The 20,695-nt window shown below is 34.5% G+C and overlaps 1 protein-coding gene and 1 pseudogene across 4 annotated transcripts in view; both read right to left on the bottom strand.

The window, feature by feature from the left end:
- Positions 1–20,695, bottom strand: part of SCLT1 (sodium channel and clathrin linker 1) — a 181,189-nt gene that overhangs the window by 47,958 nt on the left and 112,536 nt on the right. For 3 of the 4 annotated variants that reach the window (XM_032857691.1, XM_032857719.1, XM_032857700.1), the window contains 3 exons: positions 14,689–14,763; positions 13,455–13,600; positions 6,336–6,528 (listed from right to left, as the gene is read on the bottom strand). In XM_032857691.1, the coding sequence (XP_032713582.1) occupies positions 6,336–6,528; positions 13,455–13,600; positions 14,689–14,763 (414 nt within the window). The remainder of the gene's footprint in view (positions 1–6,335; positions 6,529–13,454; positions 13,601–14,688; positions 14,764–20,695) is intronic. The other variant, XM_032857709.1, reaches the window with a different exon arrangement.
- LOC116871314 lies at positions 8,050–8,864 on the bottom strand (annotated as a pseudogene).

The raw sequence follows: 20,695 nt of genomic DNA, 5'->3' as shown, positions 1-20,695 counted from the left end.
ACATTAAAATGCCAGTAGGAAAAAAGTATACTATCTAATATAAACTGCTCTTATTATCTACTTTAACTTGTTATTAGAATCCATGGAAAATATTCATGTTGTCAGTAGCTGAGAGTTTTTTACTCAAGCCATTAAAAAAAAGTTTACAGAGCTATGACCTCTCCAAGTGTACCACCCTCTTGCCACCTTAATGTATTCAACAACTCAAAATCTCAAGTCACCTCATATTAATTTCAAACTGTCTTTCAAAGAGTTTTGTAAAGAAAATCATATACAAGAAGTTCTTTACCACTTCTGTTGTGATATAAATAAATTTTTTTTTCAGGAAAAAAGACTATAATGATTATCAGAATCTCATATGGAAATATCTTCCATGATTTCTAGGTAATTTATGTCATTACAGTAAAAATACGTTAATGCAGAATAAACATAAGTAGATGCTCTTTGGATACTCTAGAAGCTTTCTTGACTGGGGATCAGGGAGAGAATGAAGCTCTAATGCTCTCTGGCATTCAATGTATGTAAGGAATTGCCTTCTCTTGCATGCATCTAGAATGAAACTACCTATTACCATCCTTGAGTCAGTTGAGAAAATAGTTACTAGAACAATTTCTTTGGTGTACTCTAGGGCCATCTTTATCTTACTATACTAATGAAATACTACAAAGAATATCTTGAGGTATTTTAAAGTAGTATGCCTTAAAATCATGACAGCTGGTATAGATTCTAATAATTTGTTAAATATGTATATATTTAATATATATAAATATATAAACAACGTATAAATATATAATTTTCAAGATCAAAAAAGGATGAATCAGGGACTCAACTTTCTTAACACTGAGGAAAACCCAACAACAGCAAAATCCATGGTTTATGGCGTAAGCTGCAAACACGGTGTTCTTACTACTTCTGCTTAAATGCAATGTGTTTCCTAAATTGCTTAATTTTTTTTTCTCAAATAGTACACAAGTGGAAATTTAAGACTTTATAAATATTGGCCCCGGGAAAACCACCTTGGATTTATTAATTCTGTATTGTATTAGAGCCTCCTGAGGCTCCTTGACCCTGCTACTTTATTAATTTTTGTATTATTGGATTCTGTAAGTTTAGATCTGAATACACTCCTTTTCCTTCTTTGCCTCAATTTCAACTTTATCTGGAGAAACCATGGTTATGGTTTCTAACCATATGGTTTCTAACATGTTAGGCGGAATTGTGTATTTCTGTCTGTGTATATATTACAAACTGAAATATGTATCTATACAGTTTTAAAAGTCAGCCTGCCTAATTAACTCCCCATTTCCTCTTGGAACATCTATTTGTAATTTGACAAGCCTTGTTTTTTGATAACCTGGTCTCTGCCTACTTCTACAAGCTTGTGTTGTGCCACTACTCTCTTCTTTCTTTGTTTCTGTCACAATGCCTTCTCATTCTTGGCTCATTTTGACATGTTTTTCCTTTGCCTGGAATAATCTTACCCCTGTTGCTTATCTTAGGTATTTTATCAACTTCTAAAACTTAGCTCAATTATTGCTTCTATCTAGACAAAATCAGTTCCCTGTTACAAGCTTATAAACACATAAGCCCTAAGTTTTTCCTAAAGTGCATTTATTAGTTTGTAAATATATGTTTAAAGTTTGTCCATCTCAATGCAAAAATTATGTTTTTAAGGAGGGGCTTTGGTCAGAGGGACCATGTCTTCATCACATCCTGAAACAGGAAGGTTATGAAAACAATTGTTGTAGACAGAGTGAATGATGGCTTTTTGCTATCAAAATTTAGTCTTTAAACACACCCCAGATCCTTTAGTTGATAACATTTCAATTGTTAAAGTGGACAGGCTGGCAGTGATGTTGGAAGACTCTGGGCTATAACCAGGTCTCCTGTAAAAAAATATGACTGATGATTAAATTCGGTATATTGGTAGAGGAAGAAAGTACTCATGGTCTCCCTCCCTTTTTTGTGTGTGTTCTTCCCCTGCAGAGAACCATTCACACAGACTGGAATGCTAAAACTATCCATTTCCTAATTTTATGAACTTATGAGGAGCATTTAGACACAAAGAAATGAGAGCCCTGGCAGAAAGAACAGAGATGTAAGAAAAGGAGAAAGCTGGGGCTGAAAGGAATGCAGTGGCCTTAAGATCAAATGAAAGTTTCATATAATAAGTTGTAAGGTTCTCAGCCAACTGACCTCTCAATATCCAACTGTCTTGATCTGTTTGGCTCCTTTCAGTTTGTCTATGGAAGATCACACTCTTTTTCAAGAGGAAGAAAAGTAGTGAAGTGTGGCACTAGGTTCCTATGTTGGCAAAGAAGGAATCAGCTAAAAAGCAGCAGTTATCTGACAGTGATCCTCCTTTATAAAATAGAATTTATAGCTATCTAGTTAGTTAAGAGGTTCTGCCCCTTATTTACCAATAATTCTTAAGCTAGATGCAGACTTGGCAAAAAGGCTGCAGTTTTGGTGGGATTCGTGGGATAGATAAGCTTTTGTTCATTCTTTTGTTGTCTAAAACATCAATTACTATCCTGAACTATTAAAGATAGAAAAGCAAAATGTAGTACCAGGTAGGGGAAAGTCACTGACTCCTCTCTTCCCATTATAAAAACCAAAACCCCAAAGCAGATGTATATTGTAAAATAATGGAAAATTTAAAAAATTAAAAACAAATATAAGGTCTCTGTAATCTACAACTCCGAATAACTACCTCTCCTTCTACATCATTTTTATGAATTTTAGAATTTAGATTAGTGTATATAGAATTACTATATATATATATATATATATATATATTCAAGTGTTTTTCTTATTATTTTTAAACTTAGAACATAGCAATATAAAAGTATTATACATTATTTGGAAATAATTTTTAATGATGACTCAATAAAGTATTTTGCAAATACGTACCATTTCATTGTTCCTTTATTTCTAGATAGGTTGTTTCTAATTTATAATGAATAATGTTGCAATTAATTTTTAAAATTATGAAATATTATAAGTATTTTCTTATGAACAAATTTTAGACTCTCTACCATTTTAAACTCTCAGCTGCACACTCACTCACACTGGTAACTATCCAGTTAATCAACAGTGAATTTAGACTTTTAAAAAGTTGTTTATTAGCAATTTGTTTCCTTAGTTTGTGAATTCTGTTCATATCTCCTACATATTTTTATTATAGGTTACAAATATTCACCTTTAATATTTTTCAAAGCTCCTTATATATAAATGGTTTTTGTCTTCTGTCATATTTATTAAAATTATTTCCCCCAGTTATTTCTTTTCTAAACACTTAAAAAGTGGTTCTAAATATTTAAAAACTTTATATACTTAAGTCTATTAATATATTCATTTGCAATTTCTTCCTTTTTTTTGGTCTCGCTTGTTAGAAAATTTCCATCTACCAGTTATACATTTGCCTACATTTCCTACTGTTTTATAGTGTCCCTAGTAGCTTTTAGTTATTAATCCATATGAAATTTATAATATGAGGGGCGCCTGGGTGGCTCAGTGGGTTAAGCCGCTGCCTTCAGCTCAGGTCATGATCTCAAGGTCCTGGGATTGAGCCCCGCATTGGACTCCTTGCTCAGTGGGGAGCCTGCTTCTCTCTCTGCCTCTGCCTCTCTGCCTGCTTGTGATCTGTCTCTCTCTCTGTCAAATAAATAAATAAATAAAATATTTAAAAAAAAAAAAGAAATTTATAATATGAAACTTAAAATATAAGAAAGATAAAACATTTTTTCACCAAAGTACTTGGACTTATTTTATTATGGAAATGTTTTAGTATGAGAACTTTCAAGCATACACAAAATAGAATATTACAATGAATCCCTATATGCATATCACCCAGCTTCCATAAGCATCAAACTCAAAACTATTCTTGTTTTATCTACAATCCTACTGACCTTCCTTTGCCAAGATTTATCTTTTGCTTATAATGAACTACACAAGTCTTAGGGATACAGTTCAAGTTTTACACATTTACTGACATACCAGATTCACCACCCTGATTTAGATACTCCCGGAGGCACCCTCATATGCCCTTCTAATCATTACTCACCCTTTGAAATAGTAACTGCTATTCTGATCTCATCCTCATAGGTAATTATGCCCATTTTTCACTTTCATATAATGAAATTAATGGACTATGAGCTTTTTTATATTTGGCTTCTTCGTTCAACATTAGGTCTATGAAGACTCATCCATTATTACTTATAGACATAGCTCATTCTTTTTTATTCCTGTATCTGTTTCATGATATGGGTACAACACCATTTATTTATGGAATCTCCTGTGGATGGACACTTGAGTTGTTCTCAATTTTTGACAGGATTAAAACTTCCATGAATATTCTTATATGAATGTTTTCATGAACATAAGCACTCATATCTCTGGGTATGAAGCCAGAATTATTTGGCATTGTATGTATGTATATCCAACTTTAAAAGACACCATTAACTGGTGGTTATATCAAGTTACATTCCCAAAGTATTATATGGAAGTTCCAGTTGCTTTATATCTTTGTCACTTGATGCTCTTAGCTTTTTAAAAAATTTTAGCCATTCTGGTAAGTATGCTGTGGAACCTCATTGTAATTTTAATTATATTTTGTTGATAAATAATGCAGTTGAACATTTTTTCATATATTCTCTTTTGTGAAGTGCATATTTCAGTTTTTTGCTGACATATTTTTGGAAATAAGGTACCTGTTTTTCCTTATTAATTGCTGTTTTATCATTATTAATTAGTAACAGCTTTTATATTCTAGATATAGTCCTTTTTTGTTTGTATTATATTATATATATAAACGTGCATCTATATATTATTATAGTATAAATGTATGTGATACATGTATTATCTGTATTTTATGTATTGCAAATACTTCCTATATTATAAATACTTTCTCTCACTTTCTTAATGGTATCTTTTTTTTTTTTTTTTTTTGGACAATTTAGGTTGTGATTTTTAATAGGCAAAACTGGCAAACCAGACCCAGCATTGTACTTAATGGTGTCTTTTGATGACCCAATAATATTAATATAATGAAATCCAATTAATCTTTATGATTATTGCTTTTTGTGTTCACATTAAGAAATTCTTTCTTACCCAAGATCATGCAGATTTTTCTCCTTTGAAACTCCACTGTTTTATATGTTGCATTTAGGTCTACAAGGCAGCAAAATTAATTTAAATGTATGGCATGATACAGAGGTCAAGGTTTATTTTTAAAATATGGACCCAACTGATCTAGCTACCATCATTTATTATAAAGATAATTCTTTCCATATTGAACTACAGTGATGCTTTTGTTATATATGAGGTGATTATGAAAAATGTTTGTTCCTGGACTCTGTTTTGTTCCATTGATCAACCCAATTATTATATTGATAGCACACTGTCTTAATTACTGTAGCTTTATAACAAGTCTTGAATCCCCAGAGACTAAAGCATAAAGTAGAAACTTCTCTGTATAAGGCTCTCTTTCAGAGTTCAAGCTTTTATAAATAACTACAGTGTTTGATGCTTGCAGTAGGAGGCATTCAATAAATATGTGTTGATATGAATTAGGTTGGAATGTAACTTCTTATGAGTATACAGCAACAAAAAACAAAGTGAAACACGAATATTGCCACCTCATAGTCTTTCTATGAAACTGGAAGATACAGTTCTTTATCATAAAGAGTTAATGACAACTTTTATAAAAGTTGCATGGAATGGGGTAAGGCAAGCAACATGTTCAAAATGACATCTGTGCTTCTTGAAACTCCCTTAAACAGGTTATCTCATTCCTATTTTCAAAGTATGTTAAACATTAACATGAGGAAGGGGAGAGGAGAATGAAAATAAAGGAGAATGTTTTTCCAAAGGAGACTTTTGTCCCTTGCCTTCCCCCTTGCATGGAAATTTCAGACTATATATGAGAGGTTCTCAGAGCATACTGATGTAGCACCCTCTATAAAGCTAGTTTTAGACTTCATTTTTTAAGAGGCTATTATAGAAGAAGAGAGGATGGCAGTCTATAAAGTTATCTAATCTATAGTTTTGCTAGCACTGCTTAAATTGCTTTGGCAAGAATATCAGTGTATTTCATGGTTGCAAAGAATTCTATGTGTGTGTGGATAGTGAAAGCAATCATTTTCAAGTACGCTTGCCAAATTCTACAATACGAAAAAGACTGGTTAATGCTCTGCATTATGATTTAGTGCCATCTGATGAAAAGGCCAAAAAAAAAAAAAAGACTTAAAAATGTTTTACTGGGTCTCTCTAAATATTTTTTATATTTTGACTTTCCCAAGAACACACTTAACTCTAACTAGGCTTCAAAATACCTTTAATTTGGCTTTTTTTTGAGCCTCGAGAGCAATCTTTCTTAAATCTTCGGTCTCTTTCTGTAACTGTTCATTTTCTTGCTGAAGTTTCAGCCTTTGTTCACTGACAAATCCACAGTTCTCTCTCTCAGACTCCAATACGTTTTGAAGTTTCTGAATCATTTCTTGGCAACGTGATATCTCTTCCGAGGAACTGATTTAAAGAACAAAAGGAACCTTTAAACAATGATCTGCAATGAAAGTCAAGAAGTTATGTTTTATAGTACAGACTTTTGTATTCTTTGCTCTGACCCACTTCTCTTCACTGTAGACTTGAACTATGTAGTTTCACAATATTGTATTATCCCAGGCAGATACAACCAATTGAGCAATCTCAACTAATAAACTGAACTGTTAACACTCACCTAGAAAATCTATGTGAAACTTCTTTTCAAATTTTTGCTAACTGAGAGAATCACTGTGTAACGAAGACTTCAAGGGGATAAACTGAAACTAATGGTAAGGAAGGTGAAGTAGGTAATGATCAAAATTCTTTTATCACTTAAATCAACTCCATAGGAAGACATATTAGCTGTCCGTATTACTAAATTATAATAAGACCTATTTCATATTTTCCTGTTATATGACTTAAAAATGTTTCTTAAAAAATAAACTTCCAGTTCTATAAACCTTTTGTTTTATCAATTTAAACAGGTTATATTTCTTGAACTTTTTCAACAATGGATTACTGGGTGACACAAACTTCAAACATGTATATGGCTTCAATATATTGCTAATTTTTATTCCTATCTTTAAAAATTTCCATCTTTTCAATCCAGCTAATCAAATACTGTGAACATTGCCCTGGTCAATAAGTGTCAGAGGGAATATATAAGGTCTTTTATTTCCATAATACTTTGGCTCTTTTTTCCTATTTCAACTTCAGCTGATAAAGTTCCTAATGATAGGCTACAATCATCAAAGGATGATAAAATCAGAAAGATGCTAACATCAGAAATAATCACACACTATAAGCCTCCAAAATGAAGTCCAAAAATATGTCATTTATGAAGAATTCTTACAAAAAAATGTAAAATGGATCAGGCTAAGCCTCTTGATTTGATTACTAGTTTTTAGGAATTACATGGACAGAGAAACAAGATAAATGGCATCACATATATGCATGCGGGCAGAGGAAACTAGAATACAAACAGCCTAGGTTTTCAACAAATTTTAAGAAAAAAATAGAGAATAGGGGAGATAACTAGATCTATTTACTCTCCCCCTTCTACATCCGTTCATCTGTTGATGGACACTTAGGTTGTTTCCATATCTTGGCTACTGTAAATAATACCGCAACAAACATAGAAGTGTAGATATCTTTTTTGAGACAGTGATATTGTTTCCTTTGGAAATATACCCAGAAATGGATCATATGGTAGTTTTTAAAATTCTTTGACGAAACTCCATGCATTGTTTTCCATAGTGGCTATACCAATTTACATTCCCACCAACAATATACAACGGTTTCCTTTTCTCCATATCCTCACCAACACTGGTTATCTTCTTCTTCCTTTTTTTTTTAATTTAACAGTTTATTATGATTTATGAGTACCATTTAAAAAACATCAGTCCATTAAACCATGTAGAAATAAGTATGCAAAAAGCCTGCAAAACAAAGCATACTTCAAACATGGTTAAGTAGAGGGATTATCTGAAATTCTGGATTTTCCAATCACTTTGTTATTATACTAATAACAGCCTAGTAATCCTTAACTTCAGTTGAAGTAGGCCTCCTAAATCTGGCTTCACTGCAGTTCCAACTTCTATATTATCTTCTGTCATCTGCCCTTCAAAGCTTTCCTTTATGGCCATATGAATGGAATCTTCAAGTTCCAGGTCTTTGTTATTTTTCTTGAGGAAAGCCTTCCCATTCACATAGTTCTTTCTCATTGCTGAGGCCTTCCAGGCAAAGTGAGCTCCAGATGGATCTGACTGAAATAAATACAGCTGCCCCTCATTCCAACCACAAATAGTAAAGAAACTCCGAATGGATGAATACCACCTGAATGAGTATATTCTTGCATCACAGAAACTACTTCCTATACCAGCTGAGCTGCTAGAATGGGTTCTTGCTAAAGAAGATAGTATCACTGAGCTAGTTTCTGAGCTCTGTGCACAAGCACTCTGTAATCTGGGCCCCTGCCACTATACACCAAGCCTACATGCTCAGTAGTTGGTTCTACTTTGTGTACACCTTGCTCATCATAAAGAATGGATTTGTTTCATCTCAGTTGCTAATATCACACTATCTGCAGCTTTAATTCCCACTGGAGGGGCTCCTCCAGCTATAGCAGTAAAAGCATATTCAATCTGGGTAAGTTTACATTTGCTGAATATAGTCAGCCAAAAGCTTTAACCCTGCTCTGCCATCTTTACCTGGAGTCTATCTTTTGTCTTTTTGATAACAGCCATTCCAACAGGTGTAAGGTAATAGCTCAGTGTAATTTTGATTCACATTTCCCTAATGATCAGTGATGATGAGCACCTTTTCTTAAACGTCTTAGCCATTTGCATGTCTTCTGAGAAAAATCTCTTCAGGTCCTTTTCCTATTTCTAAAGCAATTTATCTATTTTGCTATTGAATTGTTCAACTTCCTTATATACTTTGGATATTAACTCCTTATCAGATGTATTGTTTGCAAATATTTCTCGTATGCTGTAGGTGATCTTTTGATTCTCTTGATTTTCTTGTTATGCAGAAACTTCTTAGTTTGATAAAATTCCACTTGTCTATTTTTGCTTTTGTTATTTGTACTTTTAGGGTAGATTCGAAAATCACTGCCAAGACCAATGTCAAGAAACTTTCCCCATTTTCTTCTAGTAGTTTTACAGTTTCAGGATTTACATTTCAGTTTTGAATCCATTTTGAATTGGTTTTTGTATATGGCGTGAGATAAGGGTTAAATTTCATTCTTCTGCATGTGGACATCCAGTTTTCCCAACACCATTTATCGAAAAGACTATCCTTTCCCCATTGCCAGTTCTTGGCACTCCTGTCAAAGATCAGCTGACCACGGGGCTCTCTATTCTGTTCCCCATTGCCAGTTCTTGGCACTCCTGTCAAAGATCAGCTTACTACAGGGCTCTCTATTCTGTTCTCCTGATCTATGTATCTACTTTTTACACATGTACTATACTGTTTTGATTACTACAGACTTGTAAATATATTTTGAAATCAGGAATTGTGATGCATTCAGCTTGTTCATCCTAAGATTGCTTTGTCCATTCAAAGTCTTCTGAGGTTCATTATGAATTTTTTAAAAAAGATTTATTTATTTGACAGAAAGACAGCACAAGCAGTGGGAGTGGCAGGAGAAGGAGAAGCAGGCTTTCTGCTGAGCAGGGAGCCAAACACAGGGCTCCTTGGTCCCAGGACCCCAGGATCATGACCCCAGGATCATGACCCCAGTCAAAGGCGATTCTTAACTAAGACAGCCAGGTGCCCCCATTATGAATTTTAGGATTTTCATTTTTATTAAAAATGCTATTGGAAATTTGATAGGAATTTTATCAAATCTTAAGACTGCTTTGGATAGTATGGACATTTTAGCAATATTATTTCACCCAGTTCATGAAGATGGTATCTTTACATTTATATGTGACTTTCAATTTCTTTCACCAATGATTTTTAGTTTTCAGTGTAAAGTTTTTTCACTTCCTTGGTTAAATTTATTCTGAGTATTTTATTCATTTTGAAACTACTGTGAATGGGATTGTTCCTTCTTTTTCAAATAGTCTGTTGTTAGTGTATAGAAATGCAACTGATTTTGGTATGTTGATTTTGCCTCCTACAGCTTTAATGAATTTATGTATTAGATCAAATGACTTTTTTGGTGGGGTTTTCAGGGTTTTTGCAATATATAGGATCATGTTGTCTGTAAACAGAGTCAATTTCACTTCTAATTTGGATGCATTTTCTTTCTTTTTCTTGTAAGTGCTCTGAGTAGCACTTTCGTTACTATACCAAATAGAAGTGACAAGAGTGGGCACCATGGTCTTGTTCCTGACCTTAAAGGAGAAGATTTTAGCTTTTCCCCATTTAGTATGACGTTAGTTGTGGGCTTGTTATATATGGCCTTTCGTGTGTTGAAGTACATTTCTTCTCTAATTTGTTGAGAATTTTTTATCATGAATAGATGTTATATTTTGTGAAATGCTTTTGTGTCTAATGAGATGATCATGAGTTTTATCCTTCATTCTTTAATGTGGTATAGCCCATTTACTGATCTGCATATCTTGAACCATCCTTGCCTCCCAGGTATTAATTCCACTTGACAATTGTATATGATCCTTTTAATGTGTTATTGAATTTTGTTTGCTAGTATGTTTTTTGGAGTATTTTTGCATCTGTGTTCATCATGGATATTAAGCCAGAAATTCTATTTTCTGATACTGTCTTTGTTTTGGTATCAGAGTAATACTGGCCTCATAAAATGAGTTTGGAAATGTTCTCTCTTTAATTTTTTGGAAGAGTTTGAGAAGGCACTCTCATTTATGTATCCTTTAAATGTTTAGTAGAATTCACCAGTGAGGCCATCTGGTTCTGGGCTTTTCCAAAACCCAAGGAGGTTTTTAATTACTGATTCAGTGTCCTTACTAGTTTTCAGATTCAGTCTTGGAAGAAAGTTATGTGTTTCTAAGAATTTATCCATTTCTTCAAGTTTATCTAATTTGCTGGCATGTTGACATTATTGACAGTAGTCTCTTGTGGTCCCTTGTATTTGTGGGGTATTAGTTGTAATGTCTCCCCTCTTTTACTTCTGATTTTGAGTTTTCTTTTTTTCTTAGTCTAGTTAAAAGACTGTCAATTTTATCTTTTTTAAAAAAAAATTAAGTCTCAGTTTTGTTGATCTTTCCTATTGTAAAAATTCTCTATTTCTACTCTTATCTCTGCTACTTCCTTCCTTTTGGGCTTAGTATTTTTCTTTTTCTTCCTAGTTCTTAAGGTGTAAGGTTAGCTTGTTTATTTGAGAGATTTCTTAATATATATTTATTGTTATAAACTTTGCTATAAACTTCCCTCTGAGAAGTGACTTTGTTGCATCCCATAAGTTTTGGTATATTATGCTTCCATTTCCATTTGTGTCAGGGTATTTTTTATTTCCTTTGATTTCTTTTTTGATCATTGATCATTCAAGAGCATGTTAATTTTTCAATTTTCCTCCCATTATTGATTTGTAGTTTCATACCATTGTGCTGGAAAAGATACTTGATATAATTTCAATCTTCTTAAATTTTCTAAAACTTGTTTTGTGGCTTATCATCTTATCTAATGGTTTCTATTTCTTTGTTAAACTTCTCATTTTGTTCATGTATCATTTTTCTGATTTCATTCAGTCAAATGTCTTCTCTCATAGTCCATTGAGTTTCTTTAAGACAACATTTAAAATTTTTGTCAAGCAGTTCGTGGAACTCCATTTCTTTTGGGTCAATTAGTAGAGCTTTATTAGTTTCCTTTGGTGTTAACATGTTTGCCAGATTCTTTTCTTGGTATCTGTGTATTTGAAGTAGCAGATTCCTCTTCCAGTCTTTACAGACTGATTTTGGCACACAGACTTTCTCCCACGAAGTCCTACAACTGATGGTGCAGCTTCTGGGACTGTGGTTGAGCAAGGCTGAAACCATGTCATGCGGCTATTGCCAGGTTCATAGTTGGCAAGCATGTACTCAGGAATATAGTCAGGTGTTGTGTCTCATGGGGGTTCCTAAGGGTGCTCCTTTCAAGTCACTGTGCTGGTCCGTGGGTGGGTAGGACTGCTTCTGGACTGTGGTAGAGTGGGACTGAAGCTGGGTCACAAGACTGACTCAGGGATTATAGTCAGGTCTGAGGTCAGTGGGTGTGTAACCAGAAGCATCTACAAGTGTGGCTTCTGCTGGATCCATATCTTGTAGTTTTTGCTAAGTCTGCTGTCAGATGTGACCTCTGCTGGGGAACAATCAGTACTCCTGTCAGTTCACTGGGCTGGTTCCTGGGAGGGCAGTACTGCCTCCAGACCATAGGACAGTGGAAGTAGAGTTGGGTTGGAGGGACAAGAGTCAGCTCTGAGGTTGGCAGACCTGTTATCAGAAGTACCCACAGGAATGGCTTCTGCTGAGTCCCTTAGTAGAGGGGGCCAGGTGTAGGACTATGGGTAAGTAGGGCCAGAGCCAGGACCACAGGGAGATGGGTCCATAGATAGGACCACAATGTGTACTGCCACTGGTGCACAAGCTTCCCTCACTGTTTTGGGGCTCCAACAGTGTTTTTTAACCTCCTACCTGGATCCCAAAGCTCTCATAAAGGCACTTCTGTCCAGGGATGCCTTTCATATATTTTTCTGTGGAGGGACATGGGCCGGGTACCTTCAAATCATTCCACTGTATTGCTGACACTATTCCTCTTTATTTTTAAAATATATATTAAACATATTCTGTAACAGATTGAGATTTCATGCAATTCAAATTAAGTTTTACTGTATTAAGTAACACTCTGGGGGAGAAAGGTAGAAAAATATTCAGAAGGGATATGCCAGACTACAAATTTACCATTTTAATAAGCAATGTAATAAATAAACATGATGGATTATTTTGGATATTCAGTAACAAAAGAAATGTAAGTATAAACTGAGTATAAAAACAATTATAAGGAAGCTACTATAAAAGCTGCATAGTTAGTATGAAAAACACCCAATCTTATGAGCATTCTAATTAACTGCCAAAAAGGAGAAATTTAAAATAAAATGGCATAATACTGTTAAATCTTTTCTTCCTGAGGAAATCAGTTTTCAGAAAGAAGCTTAAAGCATCTGCCTTCGGCTCAGATCATGATGGTCCTGGGATCAAGCCCTGCATAGGGCTCCTTGCTCAGCTGGGGGCCTGATTATCCTTCTCCCTCTGCCTGTTGCTCCCCGTTTGTACTCTCTCTCTCTGTAAAATAAATAAATAAAATCTTAAAAAAATAAGCTTAAAAATTTCTATTTGGTGCTGAAAAGTTTCTTTTTTCAACATATATGTAAGTTCTATTTTAAAAAAGTAAAGAATCTGTCAAAGTGTATAAATTCTGAAAATGTTAACAGAAAATCAAAAAGAATAACTTACTTTATTTCAAGTTGTTTTATTTTCTTTTCTGCTGTCTTAAGTCTTAGTTGAAGATCATCTTTTGAACGCTCTGCAAGCAGGCATCTTTGGTGCATTTCTTCTAGTTTTCTGTAATCACTTTCATTTACTCTGCCTTCATGGTAAATCTGCAAAAGATTATATTTATATTACCTTACACAGGACACAGTGCTTTGACTTTAGCACACTTGTCTGGGAATGTAGGAGAATTAGGGAACTGTGTCTTTTCTTTACCTGTTGTCTTTAGTCTTGTTTTATATTTCCTCAAATAAGCCTGTTCCTTTCTATGTCATGTGATTTTAAAACTTCATTACAGCCATGATGTATATAGTAGGTAGCAATCTAAATAGGATCTATTCCTATTCCATAACAGATAGTAACTTGGAAGGAATCAACATCACAGGAGACTGGTGACCATAAGGGTCCTACCCATAACATGACATATATATTTTTGTTGTGTGCTGCTTTGTAAGTGACTCTTTTACTATCTGATGTCATGATCTTTTTATGCGAGTAATACAGATATGTCACATGCTTTTTATATTATGTAGTTCTTCTTTGAAAATTAAATTCTGACTCTACCATTCACTATTCGTTAGCATGGGTAAGTTACTTAACTTCTACGAAAGTTCCTAATGCAGCACTTAAAACACAATACATGCTGCAACAAGTTTCGTTTCCCTTTTTTCCCAAGGCATTTTAAAAGAGTGGGATATTTACTGATGATAAAAAAGGTATTTAAGTAAGAAATAAAATTTTAAACCATAGAACTTTCACATTATTTTTTCTCAAATATTGGGATATTTTCCTACTTAAGAAATGAAAATCTACACTTTTAAAAGGTTAAAATCAGAGTAATGTTATAATTTTCTGGTTATATATACTTGTTTTTATAGGTAGCTTAAACCCAATAAAAGTTGGCATTAAATTTAAAAACAGAAGGAGACCAAGTAAAATTTACTATTGGGATGAAGTTTAAACAAGGAATATAGCTACTTCATAAAACTTATACCTTTAAGTAAAAAGTGCAAATACTGTGGCTATTCTTACAAAGAAATGTACTCAGGCAATACTAGTATTTAAGTGCTGCTGTGAATATACTTCAAATAAAAACACTCACTTACAATGTAGGGGTTGCTACTAAATAGTGTGATGAAAGTGGAGAGTAATAGTGAGCATTTGCAGCTGAGTTGTAGGTAGGTATTTTTTCTTTTACCTTTTCTAGTTCTTCTTCCACGGCTTTTTTCTCCCTAATGGCTTGTTCAATTTGGCTTTGTTTTTCACCACATTCCTATAAATTCAATTCATATTGTAAATAAATATGTTTGTAAAATCTTAAGAAAAAATGGATGAATAAAATGATTTGCTCATTACAAGAATATCACACTTACCCTAACAATACAGCAGGACCATATTGATTATTAACCAAAAACAAAAAAAACCTCTATCTTCAAAGAGCTACCTATCTCAGGAGTTCTAACTAAACATTTTAAATTGGTGACATAGGTTAAAGGATTCCAGAGAGAAAAAAAAGTAAGAACCTTTTCTCATATTAGTTTTATTCATATACACTTAACACGTATTTTAAAAGGGAACACAGATCTGGACAGTAACAAAACACCCTGAAGATAACCTGTGGCCTTAAAAGGCACACAGGTATTTAAGGTCTAAAACTTTTTTGGGGGGGCAAAAAACGGAGCCTGAATGGCTTAGTTGGTAAGCGTGTGACTCTTGATCTTGGCTCAGGTCATGATCTCAGGGTTGTGAGATCAAGTCCTGCATTGGGCTCTGTGCTCAGTGGGGAGTCTGATCAAGATCCTCTCTCTCCCTCTCCCTCTGCCCCTCCCTTCCTCAGCTTATATATTCTCTCTCTCAAAAAAAAAAAAAAAAAAGCCAATGGACACAGTAAAAGTTTTATTAGCAGGATCATGAAACATTTCTGCTCAAAAGGTTTTAATCAGTAAAACTGAGCAAGCAAGCATATCAATCAGTTGATAAAATTTAGTATTTTGCAAATGAGAGTAAAACTGAAAATAACCATTATAATGACTGGTTTCTCATAGCTATTTGTTTTTATCTATTTATTTTTGAGAATGGGTGTGATTATTTTCTACTAATTGTAAATTATGATTTGGATGAACATCCTTACTGGCAGTACACTACTGATATTCAATTATCTTTAGCGTAACTTTATTTTACAGAGTACTGTATATCAGTGTTTTTAAATTTTAAAATGAGCTTCTAAATTGTGACCCCAAATGAACTGATTATAATGAATTAACCTAATGTTACTTAACCTTATGTTACGAGTCAGATGATTAATCTAAATTTATTGTCTTTCATTAGAGCAGAATTGTTAGTGTACAAGAAATGAAACTTTAGTGTTCATACAGTTCATACAGAAACTTGTATGTTCATACAGTAAATTGCTAATCTATGGAAAGCGGTTTTATGGTGTAAAATTTGGGATTTCTCCTATGTTCATGACTCATCTTGTGTGATTAATAGACTATTTTTAGAGCAGTTTTAGGTTAACAGCAAATTGAGAAGTTATAGATTTCTGCCATACTTCTTGCCCCCATATATACAGAGCCCTCCCCCATTTTCAACATCCCTCACTGTAGTGATACATTTACTGATACTGATGAACCTACACTGATACAACATTATCACTCAAAGCCCATAGTTTAGAGTTCACTCTTGGTGTTGTACATATGGGTCTGGACAAATTTATAATGACATGTATCCACCATTACAGTATCATACAGAGGTTACTAAACACTGTTGGAGCCCCAAAACAGGGAGGGCAGCTTGTGCACCAGTGGCAATGCACATATACAGAGTAGTTTCACTGTTATAAAAATCCTCTGTGCTTCACCTATGTTTATTCATCTCTCTCTCCTCCTAAACCCCTGATAATATCTTTTTACTATCTCCATACTTTTTGCCTTTCCCAGAATGTCAGTTGGAGTCACAGTTTGTAGGCTTTTCAGACTAGCTTCTTTTACTTAATAATATGCATTTTCGTTTCCTCCATGTCTTCTCATGGCTTGATAGTTCATTTCTTTTTAGTGCTGAATAATACTCCCATTGTCTGGATGTACCAGTTTATTTGTCCATTTGTGTGGACATCTTGGTTGCTTCCAAGTTTTGGCAATTGTGAAGAAAGCTGCTATAAACACTCATGTTTAGGTTTTTGTGTGGATATAAGTTTTCAGCTCCTTTGGGTAAATACAGAAGAGTGCAATTGTTGGACCATATGGTAATATGGACCATATTTAGTTTTGTAAGAAACCATCACACTGCCTTCAAAAGTGGCTATACCATTTTGCACTCCCACCAGCAATGAATGAGAATTCCTGTTGATCCACATCTTTCCCAGAGTTTGGTGGTATCAGTATTCTGAATTTTGGCCATGGTAATAGGTGTATCAGGTACCTATGTGATATAATGAGTAACAGCTCATTATTGTTTTAGTTTGCATTTCCCTGATGAAATATGGTGTGTAGCATCTTTTCGAATGCTTATATGCCACCTGTATATCTTCTCTGGTGGGGTGTCTATTAAGATCTTTGGTCCACTTTTTTTTTTTATTATGTTCAGTTAGCCACTGTATAGTGTATCATTAGCTTTGAGTAGTGTTCAATGATTCCTTAGTTGCATATAACACCCAGTGTTCATCACATGTGCCCACTTTTTTTTTTTTTAAAGATGGAAGAAGTAGTGGAGACAGGATTGATGGTAAGGAGGAAGGATTTGGAAAGAAGGAGGTTTTACAAGATTTTATTTATTTATTTGACAGAGAGAGAGAGAGATCACAAGCAGGGAGAGAGGCAGGCAGAGAGAGAGGAGGAAGCAAGCTCCCCGCTGAGCAGAGAGCCTGATGCAGGGCTCAATCCCAGGACCCTGAGATCATGACCTGAGCCGAAGGCAGAGGCTTAACCTGCTGAACCACCCAGGCGCCCCCACATGTACTCACTTTTTAATTGAGTTTTCTTATTATTGAATTTTAAAAATTTTTCGTATATTTTGGTTAATAGTTCTTTATCTACTATGCCTTTTGCAAATATTTTCTCCCAGTCTGTGGTTGGAATTTTCATTCTCTTGACAGTGTCTTTCACAGAGAAATTTTTCATTTTAATGAAGTCCAACTTATCAATTGTTTCATGGGTCATGCCTTAGATTCTGTATCCAAAAATTTATCGTCAAACCCAAAATCATCTGGATTTTCTTCTATTTACCTTCTAGGAATTTTAAAGTTTTCTGTTTTATATTTAGGTCTATGACCCATTTTGAATTAATTTTGGTGGAGGGTGTAAGGTCTCTGTCCATATTCATTCTTATACATGTGACTGTCTAATTGTCCTAGCACCATTTGTTAAAAAGACTCTCTTTGCACCATTGTATTATTGCCTTTACATCTTTGTCAATGATTAGCTGACTGCATTTATGTGGGTCTATATTTTATTCCATTCTAGATTCTGTATTTTATTCCACTCACCTATTTGTCTGTTTTTTTTTTTTTTCACCAACATCCTACTATACTAGCTTGATTACTATAGCTATAAAGTAATTCTTGAAATATGGTAGTGTCAGTCTTTTGATTTTTTTTTAATTCTCCTTCAATATTGTATTGGCCATTTTGGATCTTTTGTCCCTCCAGATAAGCTTTATTTATTTATTTAAAAATTATTATTTTTTGAATTTTTATTTAAATTCTCATTAGTAACATACAGTGCAATATTGGTTTCAAGAGTAGAATTCAGTGCTTCATTGTTTACATACAATACCTAGTGCTCAACATAATAAGTGCTTTCCTTAATACCCATCACCCATTTAGCCCATCCTTCACTCACCTCCCTCCATTGGCCCTCAGTTTGTTCTCTATTTTTTTTTTTCTTTTTCAAGATTTTATTCATTTGAGAGGGATGGGGGGAGAAAGAGAGAGAGAGAGTGTGTGTGCATGTGTGCATTCATGGGGGAGGGGCAGGCAGGCAGAGGGAGAATCAGACTCCCTGCTGAGTTGGGAACCAAGCAGGGAGCCTGACCTGGGACTCAATCTCAGGATCTTGGGATAATGACCTGAGCTGAAGGCAAACACTTAATGAACTAAGCCACCTAGGTGCCCCATTCTCTATTGTTAAGAGTCTCTCATGATTTGTTTTCCTCTCTCTCTCTTCCCTCCCCCTTCCCATACATTCATTTCTTTCTTAAATTCCCCATATGAGTGAGATCATATGGTATTTGTCTTTCTCTGACTTATTTTGCTTAGTATAATACACTCTAACTTTACCCAATTTGTTGCAAATGGCAAGATTTCATTCTTTTTGATGGCTGAGTAACATTCCTATATATTTTTACACCCACACACACCCCCCACACACACCCCACCTGTTCTTTATCCATTCATCAGTCAATGGACATTTGTGCTCTTTCTGTAGTTTGGCTATTGTTGATAATGCTGCTATAAACAGTAAGGTGTATGTACCCATTCAAATCTGTATTCTTCTATCATTTGGGTAAATACCTAGTACTGTAACTATTGAATCATAACATCGTTCTATTTTTAATGTTTTGAGGAACCTCCACACTGTTTTCCACAGAAGCTGTACCAGTTTGCATTTCCACCAACAATGCAAGAGTGTTCTCCTTTCTCTGTATCCTCCCCAACACCTGTTTCTTGTGCTATTAATTTTAGCCATTCTGACAGGCGTGAGGTGGTATCTCATTATGGTTTTGACTTGTATTTCCCTGATAATGAGTGACGCTGAGCGTCTTTTCATGTGTCTGTTAGCCATCTGGATGTCTTCTTTGGAAAAGTATCTATTCATGTCTTCTGCCTCTTTCTTAACTGGATTATTTGTTTTCGGGTGTTGAGTTTGATAAGTTCTTTATAGATTTTGGATACTAACCCTTTCCTCCAGATAAACTTTAGAGTCAGTTTGTCACTAACCAGAAAATAACTTGCTAGGATATGACTGGGATTGTACTCAATCTATAGATCAGACTGGGAAGAACTGACATTTTGACTTTGAGTCTTCCTATCCATGAATATGGGCTATCTCTTTATTTACTTCTTCATTGATATCTTCCATCAGAATTTTCCTCATATAGATTTTGCTAGATACATAACTAACTTTTTATGTACTAATGGCACTTTTTTTTAATTTGTTTTTCCGTGTTCCAAAATTCATTGTTTATGCACCAGACCCAGTGTTCCATGCAATACGTGCCCTCCATAATACCCACCCCCAGGCTCACCCAAACCCCCACCCCTACCCCTCCAAAACCCTCAGTTTGTTTCTCAGAGTCCACAGTCTCTCATGGTTTATCTCCCCCTCCAATTTCCCCCAACTCACTTTTTCCTCTCCATCTCCCAATGTCCTCTGTGTTATTCCTTATGCTCCACACGTAAGTGAAACCATATAATTGACTTTCTCTGCTTGACTTATTTCACTCAGCATAATCTCCTCCAGTCCCATCCATGTTGATACAAAAGTTGGGCACTGTGTTTTTAATTTAAAATTCCATTTGTTCATTGTCGGTATATGGGAAAACAATTTCCTTTTGTATATTAACTCCGTATCCTACAACCTTGTATGCCAAAATTGCTTCTTTGTTCCATGTTTTTTTGGTTCTTTTTTTGGTTTGTTTTCTACATAGACAATCATGTCATCTGCAAACAAATTTCTTCCTTCCCAATCTGTACAACTTTTATTTCCTTTTTCAGTCAAATTGCATTAGCTAATGTTTCCAGCTTGATGCTGAAAAGCAGTAGTGAGAGGGCATATGATTGCTTTGTTCCTGATCTACTGGGAAAGCTTTGGTTTCAGAGCTATAGGCTTTTTGTAGATATTCTTTGCTAAGTTGAGTAAGTTCCCCTCTATTTCTAGTGTACTGGGAGTTTTTATCATGAATGGGGGTTAGATTTTGTCAAATGCTTTTTCTGCAGCTATTGATATGATTCTCATATGATTTTTAATATAGGTATTAATAACAAGGTTGGATCCCACTTCTGAAACTGGTGAATGATATATAAAGAAAGGTTTGTGATAAATACATTATGCATCTCTCTCCACCCAATCCACCATTTCATGGATAAATGACAACTGAAAGAATATTGGGTTAACCTCATATAACAAAGTTAAAATAAGACAGTAAATTGAAACCTTTACAGAGACATACATTAATTCTATTAAAAATTCACTGCAATACCAAAGCAA

The sequence above is a fragment of the Lontra canadensis genome, unplaced genomic scaffold (genome assembly GCF_010015895.1).
Source record: "Lontra canadensis isolate GAN:19392208 unplaced genomic scaffold, GSC_riverotter_1.0 scaffold1, whole genome shotgun sequence".
Taxonomy (NCBI): Eukaryota; Metazoa; Chordata; class Mammalia; order Carnivora; family Mustelidae; genus Lontra; species Lontra canadensis.
Note: the sequence above shows the minus strand (reverse complement) of the source record. Positions and strands in the feature narration are given on the sequence as shown.